Source organism: Microcaecilia unicolor, chromosome 13 (genome assembly GCF_901765095.1).
Source record: "Microcaecilia unicolor chromosome 13, aMicUni1.1, whole genome shotgun sequence".
NCBI classification, from domain to species: domain Eukaryota; kingdom Metazoa; phylum Chordata; class Amphibia; order Gymnophiona; family Siphonopidae; genus Microcaecilia; species Microcaecilia unicolor.
Window position 1 is genome coordinate 8,531,172 of NC_044043.1, and position 19,258 is coordinate 8,550,429.

Consider the following 19,258-nt stretch of genomic DNA (forward strand, 5'->3'; position numbering starts at 1 on the left):
TCTCCAGGAAGTTGGCCAAACTTGTTTTAAAACTCAAATATACTACCATATCCTGTGGCAACGACTTCCAGAGTTTAACTATTTGATGAGTGAAAAAATATTTCCTCCTTTTTGTTTTAAAAGTATTGCCATGCAACTTCATAGAGTGTCCCCTAGTCTTTGTACTTTTCGAAACAGTAAGACATTGATTCACTTTTACACCACTCAGGATTTTGTGGATCTCAATCATATCCCCCCTCAGCCATTTCTTTTTCAAGTTGAAGAGCCCTAACCTCTTCAGGCTTTCCACGTATGAGAGGAGTTCCATCCCCTTTATCATTTTGTTCACTCTTCTTTGAACCTTTTTTAATTTCACTACATCTTTTTTGAGATATGACCAGAATTTTTGGTTGTATTCACCATCCCTTTCCTAATTCCTAACACTCTATTTGCTTTTTTGGCCACTGCACACTGGGCAGGAGATTTCAGCGTATTGTCCACAATGACGCCAAGATCTCTTTCTTAGATGCTGACTCCCAAGGTGGACCTTAGCATCAGGTAACTTCTGTTCCTTGTCATCAAGCAGATGAAGCCATTACGTATGGTTTGACACTGAAGGCCGTTTTTCTGGTGGCCATTACCTCAGCGAGACGGGTGTCAGAGCTCCAGGCGCTGTCCTGTAGAGACCCATTTCTGCAATTTTCAGAGTCAGGAGTCACGGTTCGGACCGTGCCTTCCTTTATGCCTAAGGTGGTTTCAGCGTTTCACCTAAACCAGCCTATTTTCTTGCCCTCTTTTTCAGAGGAAGAGTTTCCAGAATCTTTTGGGCAGCTGCACCTTTTGGATGTGCGCAGGACTCTGCTGCAGTATCTGCGAGTTACTAACTCTTTCAGGACTTCTGATCATCTGTTTGTTTTACTATCAGGTTCTCGCAGAGGGTCTCCAGCGTCTAAGGCCACTATTGCCCGCTGGCTCAAAGAGACTATCTTTTCAGCTTATCTGCTGGCCGGCCGGGTGCCGCCTGTAGCCTTTAAGGCGCATTCTACTAGAGCGATTTCTTCCTCTTGGGCTGAAACTGGAGCACTCTCTCTTCAAGAGATATGCAGTGCAGCAACATGGGCTTCTAAGCTCTCCTTTGCCAGACATTACAGCTGGATGTGGCTGCCAGGAGGGATGCGCGTTTTGGAGCACAAGTGCTAGCGCGTGGTGTGGTTTGTTCCCACCCTATCTAGGGATTGCTTTGATACATCCCATACGTAATGGCTTCATCTGCTTGATGACAAGGAAGGGAAAATTAGGTTCTTACCATGATAATTTTCTTTCCTTTAGTCATAGCAGATGAAGCCATGAGCCCTCCCTGTTGGATTGTCAGTATGCTGTAAATTGGGTTTTTTCAGGTTCTGTTCTAATTTCCTGAAGTTCCTTCCTTGGGAGAAAGTTGGAAAACAATCTTCAGGATTCATGTTCAGTTTAACTTTAGGAGGATGAGTTCATTCCCTCCAGTATGTTTTTTGGAGGATGTGTTGATTCCCTCCAGGAGGCGTGTGTGTTCCCCTCCAGTTCTATAAATAGGAGGATGAGTTCATTCCCTCCAGTGTGTTGGGAGGATGTGTGATTCCCTCCAGGAGGTGCGTGTGTTCCCCTCCACTTCTACAATAAGGAGGATGAGTTTATTCCCTCCAGGAGGATGTGCATTCCCTCCTTTATGAGTTCATGGCCTTGTGATGGGCCATCGTTCGCTGTGAGGAAAGCTCTTGTGATTCCCATTGCGGTTGGCCATACTGCTTTGGAAGCTTCAAATACTGAAGAGGCAGTGGAGCTAGCTGGCCAAGAGGGCACTGAGAAAGTTTGAGTGCTCTCTATCTCCCCTGCTGGTTGATGGACATAACCTGGAGCTCTGACACCCGTCTCGCCGAGGTAATGGCCACCAGAAAAACGGCCTTCAGTGTCAAACCATACGTAATGGCTTCATCTGCTATGACTAAAGGAAAGAAAATTATCATGGTAAGAACCTAATTTTCCCATTTGGATTATTCTTCCCAGTGTGCATCACTTTGCATTTGTCCACTTTAAATTTCATCTGCCATTTGGATGCCCAGCCTTCAAGCAATTTTTCTCTATATGTTTGACAACTTTACATTTTTCAGATGACACAGAACTATTCAGTCACCTCACTCGTTCTGATTTCCAGATCATTTATAAATGTTAAATAGCACTGGGCCCTGTACAGATCCCTGCGGCACTCCACTATTCACCCTCCTCCATTGAGAGAACTGACCATTTAACCCTACCTTCTGTTTTCTGTCCAATAACCAATTCCTAATCCACACCAGAACATTGCCTCCTATCCTGTGACTTTTTAATTTTCTCAGGAGTCTCTCGTGAGGGACTTTGTAAAAAAGCCTTCTGAATATCTGGATACGCTACATCAACCAGCTCACCTTTAGCCACATGTTTACTTACCCTGTACCATATTCTGTAATTTTAGTCTTTATAATAGTTTTCCCTATTTTGCTTGGCACTTACATCGAGGGCTGCTGCAGCAGGGGCCGGTGGCCATGGAGGATTACTCCCCCTTTGGTCTTACAGCCTGGCTATTGAGAGGGCTCGGCTGAGGAGGAAGGGTTATCCCAATAGAGTGATTACTACTATGCTGCAGGAGCGGAAACGTTCCACATCCACGGCCTGTGCGCAGGTCTGGTGCACCTTTTCAGTCCTACTGCTCATTGGTAGGCCTTGCAGCGGTTTTGGCCTTGGTGACTTCTATCCTGGCTTTCTTGCAAGATGGACTTGAAGTCCATGTCCCTGGCCTAGCTGAAAGTTCAGATGGCCGTGTTGACCTGTTTTCGGGGCCACCTACAGGGTTCTTCTGTGGGTTTGCTCCCAGACGTTATACGTTTCCTCTGGGGAATGAACCACCTCTGGCCACCGCGCTTGCCTGTGCTTCCATCTTGGAACCTCAATCACATGCTATGCACTCTGCAAAGATCTCCTTTTGAGCCTTTAGGCAACTTGTCGGTAAAAGATCTCATGCTGAAGACGGTCTTTTTGGTGGCAATTGCCTCGGCAAGACGGGCGCTGCGTGCCTCGCTGTGCGATGTGTGCTTCTCAGATACCTGGAGGTCACCAGTGACTTCCATCGTTCTGATCATCTTTTCGTTCTGTTCGTGGGTCGTAAGAAAGGAGAGCTGGTTTCGTAAGCCATGGTGGTTGGTGGCTCAGGGAGGCAATCTCAGCTTACCAGGTCATGGGAAAGTCACCTCCGTTGCAGATGAAAGCGCATTCCACAAGGGTACAGGCAACTTCCTGAGCTGAGTCCCCAATGTATAGAATAATCTCCCTTTCTCCCTTCGTAGCGACTTTTTCCTCAAAGGTTTTAAAGCAAATTTGAAAACCTGGCTAATCAGACATGCTTTTGGAGAGTGGGGTCAGCTAGGGATCGATTCCGGTTAGGTTGAGTTAACCTTCATCATTGCTTGTGTATGTCTCACTGTCTCTCTGTGCGAATGTGTTACTATCCTGTCATTATTTTGGAGTTCCTTTCCCTTTCTTTATATCATTAGCTTTGTACACTGTTCTGCTGTGTCAGCTAGGGCGGTTTAGCAAGTTTAATAACCCATAACTTAGAAGAAAAAGCATAAACTTAAATTCTGAAAAAACAAAAACAAAATGTGTTAGTCATTCCATAGATGAGAACGAAACTAGTGTAATGCGAAATCATACACAGTTTCGGTTCTCTCCTTATATAAGATTACTGTGAGTCCTGCTAGATTATCTTTAGATTATCAGATTAATAAACTTACTCAAAAATCTTTTTAATGATGCATAATTTACAATGCGTATGGAAATACTTTGACCAGGATCACTTTCAGCTTGCGGTGTGGTCTTTAGTCTTGAGTCTGAAATTGGACTATTGTAATGTAATTTATCTAGGAGCCCCTAAACAAATGTTGAAGAAGCTACATACCATTCAAAATGTGGCATTACCGTTGATTTATTCATTGAAAGAATTGACAGTGTTTGTTTTATATAAAGCTCCATTGGCTTTCTGTGCATGCTATGGTGCTGTTCATATTTGTTTTTTGTTTTATTTTCCAGCTACTGCATGGCCTTGCTCCTCTTTATATGTTGGATCATTTTATTTTTATTTTTTTTACAAAAGCTTAGAGTTACAAGAACAGTGGCTGTTTTCACTTATCCCCTAATGAATTAAAAAAGAACTAGGTTATTAGGTATATATATATTTTTTTTTGTTTCAGGCAACTCATTTGGATAAACATGTTCAGGATTTGCTGCTTTCTGTAACACCAATTATGTTCAGTTTCGTAAACATATAACTTATGTAGGAAACTTGTTTTGGATGGTAATGATTAGTAAGATTTATTTTGTCAGCATACAGTATATTATGATTTTATTGTATTGTATTTTCCTGGAAATGTTCAGTTTCTTTGTTTAATGTGATCTGCATTGAACCGAGAGGTATATAGCGGAATATAAGTGTTAACTAGCCGTTAAGCCCGTTAAAACGGGCGAGATGTGTTTTGCAAAATGTAATAATTCTCACCTCCATCCATCCATGTCCAGCAAACCTCCTCTCTCCCCTGCCTTCCTCTCCCCCGATCCATGTCCAGCAACCGTGCTCTCTCCCCTGCTCTCCCCCCCCCCCATATCCAGCAACCCTCCTCTTTCCCTTGGCCTACCCCCCCCCCCGTCCACCAACCCTACTCTCTCCCATGCCCTCCCCCCATGTCCAGCAACCCTCCTTTCTGCCCTGCTCTCTCCCCATGTCCAGCAACCCTCCTCTCTCCCCTGCCCTCTATCAATCCATGTCCAACAGCCCTCCTCTCTCCTCAGCCTGTCCACCGACCCTCCTCTCTCCCCTGCCCTCCCTCATGTCCAGCAACCCTCCTCTCTCCCCTGCCCTCCCCTCCATTGATCCATGTCCAGCAACCCTGCTCTCTCCCCTGCCCTCCCCTCCATTGATCCCTGTCCAGCAGCCCTCCTCTCTCCCCTGGCCTCAGCCCATCCACCGACCCTCCTCTTTCCCTTGGCCTCCCCCCTACCCTGTTCTCTCCCCTGCCCTCCCCCATGTCCAGCTACCCTCCTCGCCGCCGCCGCTCCCTCCCCCCTCCGTGCCGGGCCCCCTGCACTGACATGAGAGCGCCTCTCACCTCTGTGTGAAATCGCTGCAGGCAGCAGCAGATCGCTCTGCTGCTGCCTGCAGCGCTTCCACACGGAGGTGAGAGGCGCTTTCATGTCAGTGCAGGGGGCCCAATATGGAAGGGGGCATGAGCGGCGGCAACGTCGGGGATGGGGGGTGGAGGTTGGTGCGCCAGCGATGTTGGTTCGTTTCAACTTTTCAGGCTCCAACGGCAGCGGCAGGCAGTGTCCAACTCCGTTTCCCTCTCTGTTCCACCCTCTGACGTCATCACATCTTGACGCGAGGGCGGGACAGAGAGGGAAGTCTCTATTGCGCATTTGCGGGTGAGTCGGTCACTTGCCATTTATATGTTTGATGTTACTATAACTATTGATTTCCCCCAAATTCATTGTCCTTTCAGAAGGAGAGATAAAGGGCATGACTTTGTGCATGTACATCACCTGTAAAAACTGATCAGTCTCTTATCTTTCATCTTATGGTCTTGCTTACAAGCATAGTTAGAGAATACGATTAGAAGTCGTCATAATTCTGTCCTTAAGCAAGGTTCATTGTTTTTAAAACCTAACCATCCTGGTTTTGGCCACCACCTGAGAAAAAGCAGTTACCTACCCATCTAAACTATTCTCCTTTTAGGAGCCTATTCTGTACAGGTCTAGTTTGTTGTGACCAGGCTGCAATTATTACTTGTTGCTCCCAGCACCAGAAATGTGCAAGTAATGTCGATTTTTCATTGGTCTACCCTTTCAATTTCACAGAACAATGCCAGGGTGGCAGTGCTTGGTGCCTCTGGAGGAATTGGACAGCCTCTTTCCCTGCTTTTGAAGAACAGTCCCTTAGTGAGCAATCTTGCCTTGTATGATATTGCTCACACCCCAGGTGTTGCTGCCGACCTCAGTCACATTGAAACAAGGGCTAAAGTCACAGGTATGGCACAAAATCTTTTATGTACTTTTCGGTAGTTGCATTTTTGTGTTTATATAGGGTGAGGCAAAAATAAAAGTAATCCCCTAGAGTTTTTTTGCTGTTTTCTCAGCAGCCAGTTGGAATTTCAATGTGAAACTTTACAGTTTTTTATATGTGCAGAGTGGAATGAGATTTTCTTTAAACATGGCAAAGTTAGACTTTTTAACGTGACCACCCAGTGATTTTTTGCATGTTAAAAAATGTTTACCCTGTAACACTGCCATTTTTTTGGAGGGGGGGAACGGGGTACCATCTTACAGTTAATGACATCACAGTGACGTAGACTTTTGTCTGGGGAGCAATGCTGGAGGCCTGTCACAAGCCTAGTGGTTAGTGCAGTGGACTTTGATCCTGGGGAACTGAGATCGATTCCCACTGCAGCTCGCTGAGACTCTGGGCAAGTCACTTAACCCTCCATTGCCCCTGGTACAAAATAAGTACCTGAATATATGTAAACCGCTTTGAATGTAGTTGCAAAAACCCGAGAGAGGCGGTATATCAAGTCCCATTTCCCTTTCCTATCCAAAGCCGCAAACAGGTGCCAAACTCAAGGAAGCGCTGCAGATGATCCTTAGACAGCCTGCCACAGGGACCGACCAGTAAGGCTGTTAAGAGCTTCCCAAAGCAACTGACGCTTGTGTTAAAGCTGGGGGGTGGATACTTTTGAGCATTTACAGTGACTGCGAAATTTCAACATGTTATGTCATTCAAACGATACAATTATTTTACTGTGTTTTAGCTTGAATGTTTTTTTTTTAAATTTCAACGGTTTTTATTAATGATTCAGCATGTTACGCATTGACATACATTTCGATATTTGATTGTTTGAACAACATAACATGCTTACATGTATAGTTCCTCAACTTCTGCTAAGTTCCCCCCCCATTCCTCCCCCCTCCCCTCAAACCTTTGCTATTATGAACATAGTGTTTATATCTTTGTTGTTATATGAACTTCTATGAACTCTTGTACATTGCTTGCTTTTACCCTATCCTAATCTACTTCCCCCTCTCCCTTACTTGGACTTTAACAGTTTTTATTAATGACTTTTCCAGTTACATAGATCCAACACTGTAAGTAATATATACATGCATGCTTCCTATCTAATATAGCAGTGTCGCTGTAATGAAAAATCGTCATCAAAGTGTGTTTGCTTAACTAAATTATCCCCTCTATCCCTACCCATCTTTAGTTTAAACGATTTTTGTTAATACTACAGCAGAATAAACATTGCCGTACATATCTCAGTTCACGACTCGCATCAATCTTTGAAATAACTAAACAACAAAGTCTGAACTAGCAGTTAACGTTATTTCCCCCACCTCTTTTTATTCAACTGTCCCCTTCCCTCCATCTCTACTTTTTTAACCAACAACCCAGTCAGCTATAGATGTTTATGAGAATACAATCTCCAATAGATATAGCTGCGGTAAAGTAGGTCAGCTAGGGAGCCCATTAATTGGGCCTTCAGCAGTCTGCTCATGTGCACTTGCTACCCCCTCCCTCCCTCATCCTGTTCACTTATCCCAAATCCTGTCAGTTCTATTCTCCTTCGTTACCCCACGGTAGCCCATTAAGAACTTGGCTGCTTGCCCTTGGGGATATCGCATTTATATATTTCATCCAAATGCTCAAGAATCGCTCTTGTCTTTTTGATGTCAGTCGTGGCCCTCTCGCTTCCCAGAGCATGAGTTGATGGAGCTTGTTGCTCCAGTGGGAGGGAGGCATGTCCTTAACCCAATGATTCAGAATACACTTTTTCCCCACTATACAAGATTTACTCAAGAACACTCATTCCCCTAGCTTGAATGTTTTTAACGTACAAAAATCTCTAGATGATAATTCTAAAGTGTCGGTAACATCAACATAGCTTAAGATAAGCAGGTTCAGTTGGATTTTGAATATTTTGACAGGAGAGGACTTTTTGGTCTGTTATACTATAGATGTTATTACTGGCCATAGACCTAGTCAAAGGCAGCCACGTACGTGAGATATGTTCTTTCTACGAGGAAAGTGATTTTGTTCCAACCAGTACCTTGTTTGTATTTTAATGCTAGGCCCATATGTAATAAGAAAAATGTTATTAGGGATACAATAAGTGATAATGATATGGGGTTGACATTTATTAGAGAGATCTGGTTGATGGACCTAGATAGTCCAATAATTTTAGATGTATGCCCTCCAGGGTGTAAGATTTTACATTGTGTGCATCAAGGAGTGGAATCAGTTGATGCTATTAGCCCAGGATTGGAAGTGATGCTTTGCCAGTTAAGTGATGATGTTATATCAGGCTTCTTGGGTTTCTTACTGATTTATAGACCACCAGGTAACTGGGCAACAGTTGAAGCCCAGCTTGTTGATTTTTATTTCACAATATTCAATTAATTTCTCTCGTCTTCTGTTGTTGGGAAATTTAAATCTCCATTTAGATAATAATTTGGATCTTATGGTCGATCGCTTGTTTTCTTGTTTGGATTTACTGGGATTGAAAAGGGCCGTTCACTTGATATTATTGCTTTATTGTCCCAAGTTGGACCGGAGATGTGTAATTTCTGACCCAGAATGGACAATAACTCCTTGGTCTGATCATTCTCAGGCAAATTTTATACTTTATATTCCCCAGCTTAAGAGAAGGGTTCGGGAGAAAGTAGTTGACTAACGCAGTTTCCTGTATAACTGAATAATTTTAGTCTCTGATTAAATCACAATTGACTAATTAGCTCTACTTCAATGCTATTGAATAAGAATAATAATGAGACAATCATTACAACAAAAGTCATCTTAACAAATCTAAAGGAAAAAGTAATTTAAAGTCTTCATGGTATTCTAAAATCTGCGGATGTTGAAATGTCAATGTCGTAAATATGAAAGATTATGGCTGTAAAACAATGATCCAGTAGATAAACTGGAGAAAGCAAGTTGGAGCTTATAAAAATGCTATTGTAATGGCAAAACAAAGTTTATTTTGGGAGGTTGATAGAAGGTACAATAAATCAACAATTTCTGTTTAATATTTTTAATAAGCGTTCTCAGGTATCATCTGTAGTTTTATTTATTTATTTATTGCATTTGTATCCCACATTTTCCCACCTTTTTGCGGGCTCAGTGTGGCTTACAATAAGATATGAATAATGGAAATACATTTGTAACAAATTGGATATGGAATACATTGTGCAGAGTTGTGCGAGACATTGGATTATAACAATGGGACATCAACATAGAAACATTGGGAGGAGACAGTGGGACAATTGATTACGGGATGAGGGATCTGAAGTGGATGTATGTTGCATTGATGAACAGTGAGTATGGACTCTATGTGTTTTGGTTCTTTCCGTAAGTTTGTTCAAACTTAGTTGATATTCCAGAATCTTTACAACCCTCTCCAACTGAATTGGCAAATTATTTCATAGAGAAGGTAAAGGTTACTAGACAGTCATTCAAAACTATCATGCCTGAAACTGGCAATTCAACAAGTGACGTAGTGAATGTTTTTTCCAGTAGATGGGGAAGGGTTATCTTTTGCATTAGTAGATACAGATATAATTATTTTTCTGTTGAAGAAACTTTCCCATAAATCATGTTTAATGGATACATGTCCTTCTTACTTACTGAAAGATATTCTGTCAGAATTGTGAAGCGCTGCGTACGACTGGTAGCGCGATAGAAATGATTTGTAGTAGTAGTAGAAGTGATAGTTTGGCTTATGATGCTGGTTAATACCCTATTGAAGAGAGATTTCCTTTAGAATTGGGACAAATTATAACTCCTATTCCAAAATCACAGGGAGCTGATTTATCAGTGGTATCCAATTTTGAACCAGTGGTTAGTATTCTATGGATGGCAAAACTTATGGAATCAATAGTTGTGTCCCAAATTACATCATATTTGGAGTCTTTTCATTGCATAATTTTCAAATTGGATTCAGGACTATGCATAGTACAGAATCATTATTAGCATTTTTGGTTTCTACAGTTCATGACTCTCTTAGCCAGGGAATTCACTGTATCTTTCTTCAGTTTGATATCTTGGGAGCATTTGACACAGTAGACCATGATGTTTGATGTATAGGTTGAGTGAATTTGACCTATCTGGCACTGTTTACAAATGGATGGAAGTTTTTTGGGAAATAGTTCTTATTGTGTTAAGAAGAATATCTTTTCCTTCACTTGCAGGTCAGACTTTGGTGTCCCGCAGGGTTCACCATTGTCTCCAATTTTGTTCAATGTGTTTATGAGCTCTTTGGGTTCGGTTTTGGATGTATCTGGTCATATGCAGATGACATATTTGTTTTGATTCCAGTAATATCAGACCTTTTCATGTTACAAACCTCCATTTCTGATTGTATTGCTTTGATCCACTTTTGGACTAATTCTCATCTTTTGAAACTCAATGCAGCTAAGACTAAGTTGCTATATTTTTGTAATGATGTCTCTTTAGTTCCTTGGTATGACTAAAGCCTCTGGAGAACAGTTTCAGTTTGAAAAATCTTCTAAGGTTTTGGGAATTATTTTGGATACACAGTTGACGATGGATTTACACATAGTAATCTGAGCAAGAAAATATTTTTTAAGTCACGTCAGTTAAGAGCGATTAGATCTGTTTTCTTTATTGAACATTTTCGCATCAGGCTATTGTGTTACCTCAGTTGGATTATTGTAGTGTTTTATATGGTGAATTAAATTCAGAACTAATCAAAAAGTTGCAAAATACTGCAGCCAAATTGATCTATGGTGGTTCGTTTTATGATCATGGAACACCATCAAACATATAAACGGCGAGTGACCGTACTTGCTCACAAATGCGCAGTAGAGACTTCCCTCTCTGCCCCGCCCCCGCTTCAATACGTGATGATGGGGGCGGGACAGAGAGGGAAGTCTCTACTGGCATGCTGCAGACATCGGAACCGCTCCCCCTCCCCCGGAGTCGCCGCCACCCCTCCATCTGGCCTGAGCACTGTGAACTTACATCACCGCGCAGCAGCAGGCACATCAACAAAGCTGCCTTCGGGCTTCCTTCTCTGCCTTTGTCCCGCCCTCGCCGACGTTACGTCACACGAGGGCGGGACACAGGAAGAGAAGGAAGCCCGCCCCGACGGCAGCTGCTGCGTGCTGATGTAAGTTTACAGTGCTGCTCGGGCCGGGTGGAGGGGCGGCGACTCCTGGGGGGGGGGGCTCGGACCCCCCCCCCCCCATTCCAAAAGTAGCCCGTTTTCACGGGCTCAACGTTTAGTTGCTTAGAAAACTACATTGGTTACCAGTTTCTGCTGGGAGAGTTTTTAAGACTGCCTGTCTCGTATATCACAAGGGAATTGTTCTTCTGTTCTTCCACAGATGCTAGCTTATCCAGCGCTTCAAGAATATTCTCAGTTTTTATTCTTCTCTGTTGGAGTTTCCATCTGTTAGGAAAGTTCGTTACATGTTATTTTTGATTTATTGTACTCCACCCAGATTTTTGGATGGGTGGATTATACATTTTTGTAAATAAAGTTCATGAGGGTTCTTTTTTCTTTTCAGGCCAGTAAATTGTGGAACTCAGTACCTGCACTGTGTTTTGTGTGCTTTCTGGTTATCTACCATTTCGTAAGGGATTGAAAACTTATCTTTTTAGTAAACATCTGAATGATTAACTTTTGTAGCCTTTCTAACTTTTCAGTTTGTTTTGAATTTGTAACCCGCTTAGATTCTTTATTGATATTAGATATGTATAAATACTCTGAAAAGAATAGAATAATTAAATATTGCTTAATAGTAATACACAAGTATGATGACTAAATAAGTATGTAAAATTTCTCATTGACATTCAAAGCGGTTGCTGATAACGTAAGAATAGCCATACTGGGTCAGTCCAAAGCTCCATCTACAAATGGCAAAAAAACTGTTTAGGGGGTGACTCTCCCTGTTTGTTACAGGCTACTGTGCAAATGATTTAGATTTCTGGAGTACTTCCATTTCTGTGTGGTCGATTTATATGTAATTTTCTGAATGATTCTAACTGTCCAAGAAGTGTAAAGTGGAACTGTCTATCCATGATTTAGGTGGTATGCTGTCACTTGCTCTCCCCTGCAGCCTCCATATTGGCTGAAGGCTGGATAGGAAATTTCCTCCAATGTTGCCCTCTTTAGTGCTTCTCCTGTATCAGCAGTGGTTGTTCCAGCTACGACTGTTTATCTGTTCTCCCAACTCACTGACCAACTGTTTATTTGGCAATGATCAGGCGTCTCGGTCTTGAGTCTCCTGTATCAAGATAATGGTACTGTGCCAGTTTTAATGATTTTTGTCTGGAAGTGCTGCTGTTAACCAGAGGAGGAGGATGTTGATGGGAGCCAGAGGAATATGGGGTTTATAGAGGTGGGTCTAGTCAGCAGAAACAAAATTGAGGGGTATCATCTAAAGTGGCGTATCCAGTTCTGGAAGCCAGATTTACCAAAGTATAAGTAGTTCAGGAAATTGTTTCCGACTTGCTGTAGTGTGTATACTATAAGATGTCTGAAATGAAATTTGACTCAATAGTAATATTGAGTATTAAAATGAAACTTAAAACATAAATTTGTATACTTTTTAGAAGAGTGGGGGTGGCTCAGGTATCTTAAGGAGAGAATGTACAAGAGGCATTGTTGAAAAGAAGTCACTCTAGATTAATGGTTCTCAACGCAGTCCTTGGGGTACAGTCAGGTTTTCAGGATATCCACAGTAAATATGCATGAGAGATTTGCATAGAATGTAGATAAGTTTGCTTGCACTCATACATACCCATTGCAGATATCTAGTCAATCAGATTTTCAGGATATGTGCCAAGGACTGGGTTGAGAACCCCCTACTCTAGATCAACAGGCTCATGGTATGAGGAAGTAAGACGACAGATTTGGGAGTAAAGCTGAGGAATAATAATAAACAGCTTTCTAGAAGAAGATAGTGCAAGCAAAAATGGTTACTAAACTCTAGAGAAACTTTGACAAGCTTCAGAGGATTGTTTACTATTCTTTTCAGCACAGATCAGTAGAATCTGTGGTATTGCATAGTGTATATCTAATGGCACTACTTAAATATTGAGAGGGGAAAATGGACCAACTAGATGGGCCTTAATATCCTGAATTTAGTTGATACAAGGTATTAAGTAGATCACATTTGTTTGCATACTGCTGTTTGGCTTTTAGTATAAAGAACAGAAGAAATAACCTGGTCATGAGTTTGTCGTTCTTTGATGGAGTCCTGACTATGTCATATGCCTTGCATTCTATTGTTTGGCTGCGGGAGTCTTGAGTTAGAATGACTACCTGATGACAGGTTGCTTATTGTCCCTCAACTGGGCCGAGTCTTAAGTTTACTTTGATGGCTCAGCTGCCTGTTTTAGAGCACTATCCTGCACTGACCTTGCGGTTTATAGTGTCACTTTTTATCAACAATGAAAAGACACAGCTTGAATATGGTCACTATCAAAAAAGATAGTGCAACTAGATTGGGTACAGAGAAGGGCAACAAAGATGGTAAAGGAGATGGAATCGCTCCACTGTAAAAAAAAAAAAAAAAAGGCTAATGGGAGAAGAGTAAGAAAAGAATATGATAGAGATTTTATAAATTCAAGAGTGGTATGGACATGGTTATCTACTAGCACTAGAGGAAACTCCATGAAATTAACGCTCTAATAACTTTAGAACAAATTTTAAGGGATCATTGGTTTTCCGTCAGCATAAATGTGGTCAGTATTAATAGTATAGCTGACCTTATGAATGGTTTGGGCAAGTTTCAGGAGGACATTAGCACATATTAGAGTGTGGAAATTTGCTCCCACTTAGGCTGAGAATGATTAACTGCAAACTAATAGTGGCCATTATCGATGGCAAGTTGCTGGATTTGATGGACCATTAGTTTGACTCAGTATGGCACATATATATATATATAGTTTAATTTTTATATTAAGTTTTATGTTTAATGCACCATGTAAGTGAATTTATGTTTTTAGGTTACTTGGGGCCCGAGCAGCTTCCAGAGAGCCTGAAGAACTGTGAAGTTGTAGTTATTCCTGCTGGTGTCCCTAGAAAGCCAGGTAAGCTCTGAACACACTCAGAAGCTTCTCGTGATTTTAACTTATCTACTAAAGTGTGCTAAACAGTTAGAATGTGAGTACAGTAACCTTTACTAAGCTCTCATGACAGTATACACAAACTTATACATTAACTGCATAAGTTTGTATGGGGTAGGAAATGGGTGAGTCATGAGAGGACTGCGTACGCACCGCACGCTCACTGACATTTGTGCAGCTAAAATGGATGCATCTATTGCTCCTTCAGTAGGAGGTGATAAATGTACCTGTACTAATTGTCAATACAATTATTGTATAGTAGAGCACTTTTCTGTGTGGTAACTTTATGGGAACATGCTGGGCATGCCTCAAATAATACACAGGGTATGTACTTTGGATGCTAACGTTTGCATTTAAATGCATGGTAAAGGCAAACTGCTGCACTTAAGTAAAACAGCCCTTTTAAGTGGCCCAGTGTTGTGTTGAACAAGAGGTGATCTATTGACCTGTGTGTGATAGATATGAAGTAGGCATCTTAAGACTTACTTGATCAACAGATTTTTACAATTATAGTATATTCTGTCTCTAGTGAACATTATTGATCTATAGCACAATCTTTTTGTACTGATGTTGACTAATTGCCTGAGGATTTCTGCTACAGGGAGCACCGCATACACTTTTATGCATGACCTAAATTTTATAACAGGGTTTCCGTGCAGAAAAGTTTCAGGTTTTATTCAAAATTCTCAATATTGCTCATTAGCAGCCTGTTTGAGTGGTTTACTATATAAAACCAAAAAACATCAGATGTTGTGCACAGAAGTTTGTTGGAGGACACTGACTGCATCAAGGTGAGTGCTCCTTTAATTTCTCTTTTCCTTTCGGGGGATTGGGTTTAGTTTTATTTTGTTCTGCAGAGATGGTTAAATGCTGCTCCCGCTGTGGAAAGCGGAGAACAGTATCAGAGCTGTCTGGTGAGGTGCACAGAGGCCGTAATGGCAGAGAGCGCTTCTCCAACGAACAAGCTGATTTTGTTTTTCCTGTGCTGGTGACTTATGGGTGCAGTCTCCCGCCAACGCGTTTCTTGTCCAATCCCCGGTGGCTCCCACAGTGCGGCAGGCCCCTCTTGCTCATCATTCTCCTTTAGGGTCCGTTCTGGCGGTGGCAGCAGTTGGGGATGTGTCTTTGGCTTCTGGAGTTCAGGAGCTTTCCAGAATTTGTCCTGCTTTTACACCAGGCCTGTCTTTTGAAGAGGACCTATCAACAGAGCCCTTCCTTCATGGGTCTCACAGCTATGGTCAGTGCAAGCTTCCTGGCCTCTGCACTTGGATCCTGCAGGCAAACAGATGTTTGGGGGCTGTGTCTGAGGTGTGGTTGTTGGGGTGACCCATCTGTTCCTCTTTCTGAGGCTGCCATGTCAGCAGTCTCCTCTTCCTGAGGACTTGGAGGAGGGGGAGACTTTTGCCTGATGAGATTGATTATCCTTTGTCAGGATTTTTCATAAGGAAGAACTGCCATCATTGTCATTTTCAATATTTCTAGTCCTGAGTCTCAGGCTCTGGCTGCTTCTGATCCAAAGATGGTTAGCACCAGGAAACTCTCTTTTTCCACTACATGAGGTTATTCAGGAACTCATTTTGGCACAGTGGACCACCCCAGATACTGGTGTCAGGGTGGCCAAGGCTATGTTGTCTTTATCCAGTGGTTCCTGGATGCATTGGTATTGGCAGTCATCAAGACTACGCTGCTGGTGAGGGTGGTATTGCTTTAAAAGATGTACAGGATAGGAATTTAGAATCCTTGAATTTTTCTTTTGAGGTTTTTGCTCTTCCCTTCATATTGCAGATATGCAGTTCTTATGCTGATAAGGGTCTGCCTTAGCTGTGTACAGCTGGCAGCAGAGTCTGTGCCAGAGTATGAGGCGAAGCAGTCCGCCAAGCTTCCCTTCCAGGGCAAGCTTCTGTTTGGCGAGGATCTTGAAAAGCTGGTTAAAGATTTAGAGAACTCTAAAATGCAACTCTTACCTGAGGACAAGCAGAAACCTTCCTTTTGGTCAGGTTCGGGCAAGGCCTCTATTGAAAGATGCTAGAACGTATCATCTGGGATGCTCTTCTTCATTGCAGAGGCCTAAGTATCAGCAGTGGCAATCCTTTTGAACTGACAACGAGCTTCGGGTCAGGCTCCACGATCTTCCTTTGCAGTGTGTTCTTCTCAAATAGGGTGCAGGTCCACTGCTCATCACAACAAATAGGGGGTCAGCTGTCTTTTTTTTTTTTTTTTTTTTTTTTATGAGGAGTGGACCAAGATCACTATAGACCAGTGAGTACTCGAAATTATCAGAGAAGGTTTCAAATTAGAGTTCTTCTCTCCCATAGGAGATATTTTTTTGGAGTCCCTGTGCAATGCTATTTCAGGTAGGTGGCAGTTCTGGTGACCCTATGTGCCATGACAGACCTCAGGGTTGTAGTTCAGGTGCCAAACCACGAGCTCAATCAGGGACACTATATTTCGTAGTACTGAAGAAAGGAGTGTCCCATCGTTCAGTGTTGAACTTCAAGACAGTAAACTAGTTTCTCTGTCGAACATTTCCGCACGGAGACGTTGAGGTCCGTCCTGGCGGTTGTGTAACCGGAGGAGTAGCTGGCTACTCTAGACCTCAGACGTGTTTACATATTCCTGTCTGGCTGCCACATCAGCGCTTTCTTTGTTTTGTGGTGCTGGGATGCTACTTTCAATTTCAAGCCCTGCCTTTTGGCCTGGCTACCACTTCCAAAACATTTTCCCAAGGTTTTGGTGGTGGTGGTTGTGGTAGCATTTCTGAGAAAAGAAGGGATAAGAATTCATTCTTATCTTGACAACTGGTTGATCAGAGTTGCGTTGGATGCCAGAGTGATTATGATTTTGCAATCCTTCAGTTGGGCAATCAGTTTTCCCAAGAGTTATCTAGATCCGACCCAGACTAATCTAGGGGTTTGTATTGACACTGTGCAGGGCAGGGTGTTCTTGCTGGACCAGAGATAACCAAGCAGCGGAATCAAATTCAGTGTGTGCTACGTGTCCCGAATTCCCGCAAGTGGGTGCTGGGATCCATGACAGTGACCTGTAGGTGGTACCTTGGGCGAGCGCTCACTTGCGTCCGCTCCAACAATCTCTGTTGAGCCAGTAGTTGTCTGTTTCTCAGGATTATAATGTGCATCTCCTATGAATGCCTCAGGTAGGCAAAGCATGGGGTGGCGGATGCAATCCGCCAACCTGGGGCCAGTATGTATTTGGTGTCTTCCACCACCATTATCGCTTGAATGTCGCAGCTTGACAGGACTCACTGTTTGGCACTTTGGTTCTTTCTGCGGGGGCAGCAGATTCCTCCCTATGACTGCTTTGCTGCATCCCACAAATCTCTGGATTCATCTGCTGCAGATGCTAAGAATGAAAAATTTTTACCTGATGATTTTCTTTCCTTTAATCACAGCAGATAACTTCAGCATCCCATCCCCTCTTCAGTATTCAGGTTTTCTCTCCTTTAATTACAGCAGATGACTTCAGCATCCCATCCCCTCTGCAGTATTCAGGTTTTCTCTTTCTTCATTTCTCTGTTGAAGGGTATATTGTGGTGTATAGGTTTCGGGTGGTGGTTCTGTGAGGAAGGAGAAAAGTTTTACCTAATTCTTCATTCTGCTTTATGAGACATACTGACTATGTGAGGAGCTTACCGTCCTGTAATACTTGAGTTCACTTTAGTACTCTCTGTCTCCACCTGTTGGCAGGGGGACATAACCCAGAAGTCTCTGGATTCATCTGCTGCGATTAAAGGAAATAAAATTACCAGGTAAGACGTTTTTCCTTTAGGGGCCTTGTCTTCCTCTGTTTATCTGCTTGCGTACATCCTGCATGTTGAGGATTGTACAGTGCAGACGCTAACAAAGGTGAAATTAGTCATATCTAGTTCTAAATAAACAAAAAAAAATAGTAGCCTGCTGATTTACAGGTGACTTGCCAATTTCAAACTTTACGTCTTTTTGGAACTGATATCCAACCAACAGATTCCTTCCGCTACTTAGGTGTGACTCTTGACTCCCATCTTTCTTTCTTTGCTCAAATATTGAATGTCTGTTTGGTATTTTAATCTTGAAACTTTTCATTTTCTTTCATTATTGATTACTAGATTAGCCTATTGTAATATAGTCTACCTAGGTTGTCCCCACTCTCAGGTAAAAAAAAAAAAAAAAAGCAAACTTCAGTCTCTGCAAAATACTGCAGTCGGGCTTCTGTGTCATGCCTGTCGATATGATCGCATTTCCCTTCTTCAAGGCCATCACTAGCTCCTGGTAGAACAGCAAATAATGTTCAAGCTTCTTATACTCTTTTTCAGGTCATTTAGGATGGGCCTCCCTCTTTATGTATCCTCACGATTCCGTACTCTCCTGTCTGTTCACTTTGTTCTATAAATGACCATCGCCTTGTTTTCCGTGGTCTGAAACAGGCTCACCTGGAAACAACCAGATACCGTGCCTTTTTTTTTTTTTTGCTGCTCCTTTCTCGTGGAACACTCTACCACTTGCAATTCAGGCTAAAGTATCTAAGGAAAAATTTAAACTGCTTTAAAACCTGGCTTTTCTGCCTTGCATTTGACCCCTGTCTAGGTGGGCTGCAATCTCACTGTATCCGATTTCTCTCTCCTCCTATATCTTTCCTTAATTCCCCTTCCTTTGTCTCCTCTAATCTTACTCCATTTGTGTGATTCTTCCTATTTAAATTTTGTAGTTCCTTTCTTATTTTTCTTCTTGGTTTTAGACTATAAACCTCTTTGATCTGCAAGTTAGCAAAGGCAGAATAGCAAATGTGAATAAACTAAACCTGTTAATGTCCTTTCCTTTAGTCAGGATATACCATCCTTAGACCCTCCCTTTAGAAGACTGCAGTCATCGGGAATCTGTTTTCTCTCTAGTGGTGTTTATAAAAAATAAAATTGAATTAAGAAAATGTGATTCATTATAGCTGCAGTGATGGAGCATGAGTTTGCTTTATGGAACCTTATGCTTCTTTGGCAGAGGCATACTGGAGCTTTCCACTGAGTTTATACTGGTGATATCACTGGGAATGTTCAGGGCTGCTGTGTATGCTGATATTCCATTCCAG

The 19,258-nt window shown here is 42.3% G+C and overlaps 1 protein-coding gene across 1 annotated transcript in view; it reads left to right on the top strand.

The window, feature by feature from the left end:
• MDH2 (malate dehydrogenase 2) overlaps nt 1–19,258 on the top strand; it is a 72,622-nt gene that overhangs the window by 5,829 nt on the left and 47,535 nt on the right. Inside the window, exons 2-3 of the mRNA XM_030185917.1 lie at nt 5,896–6,064; nt 14,063–14,146. Of these exons, the coding sequence (XP_030041777.1) occupies nt 5,896–6,064; nt 14,063–14,146 (253 nt within the window). The remainder of the gene's footprint in view (nt 1–5,895; nt 6,065–14,062; nt 14,147–19,258) is intronic.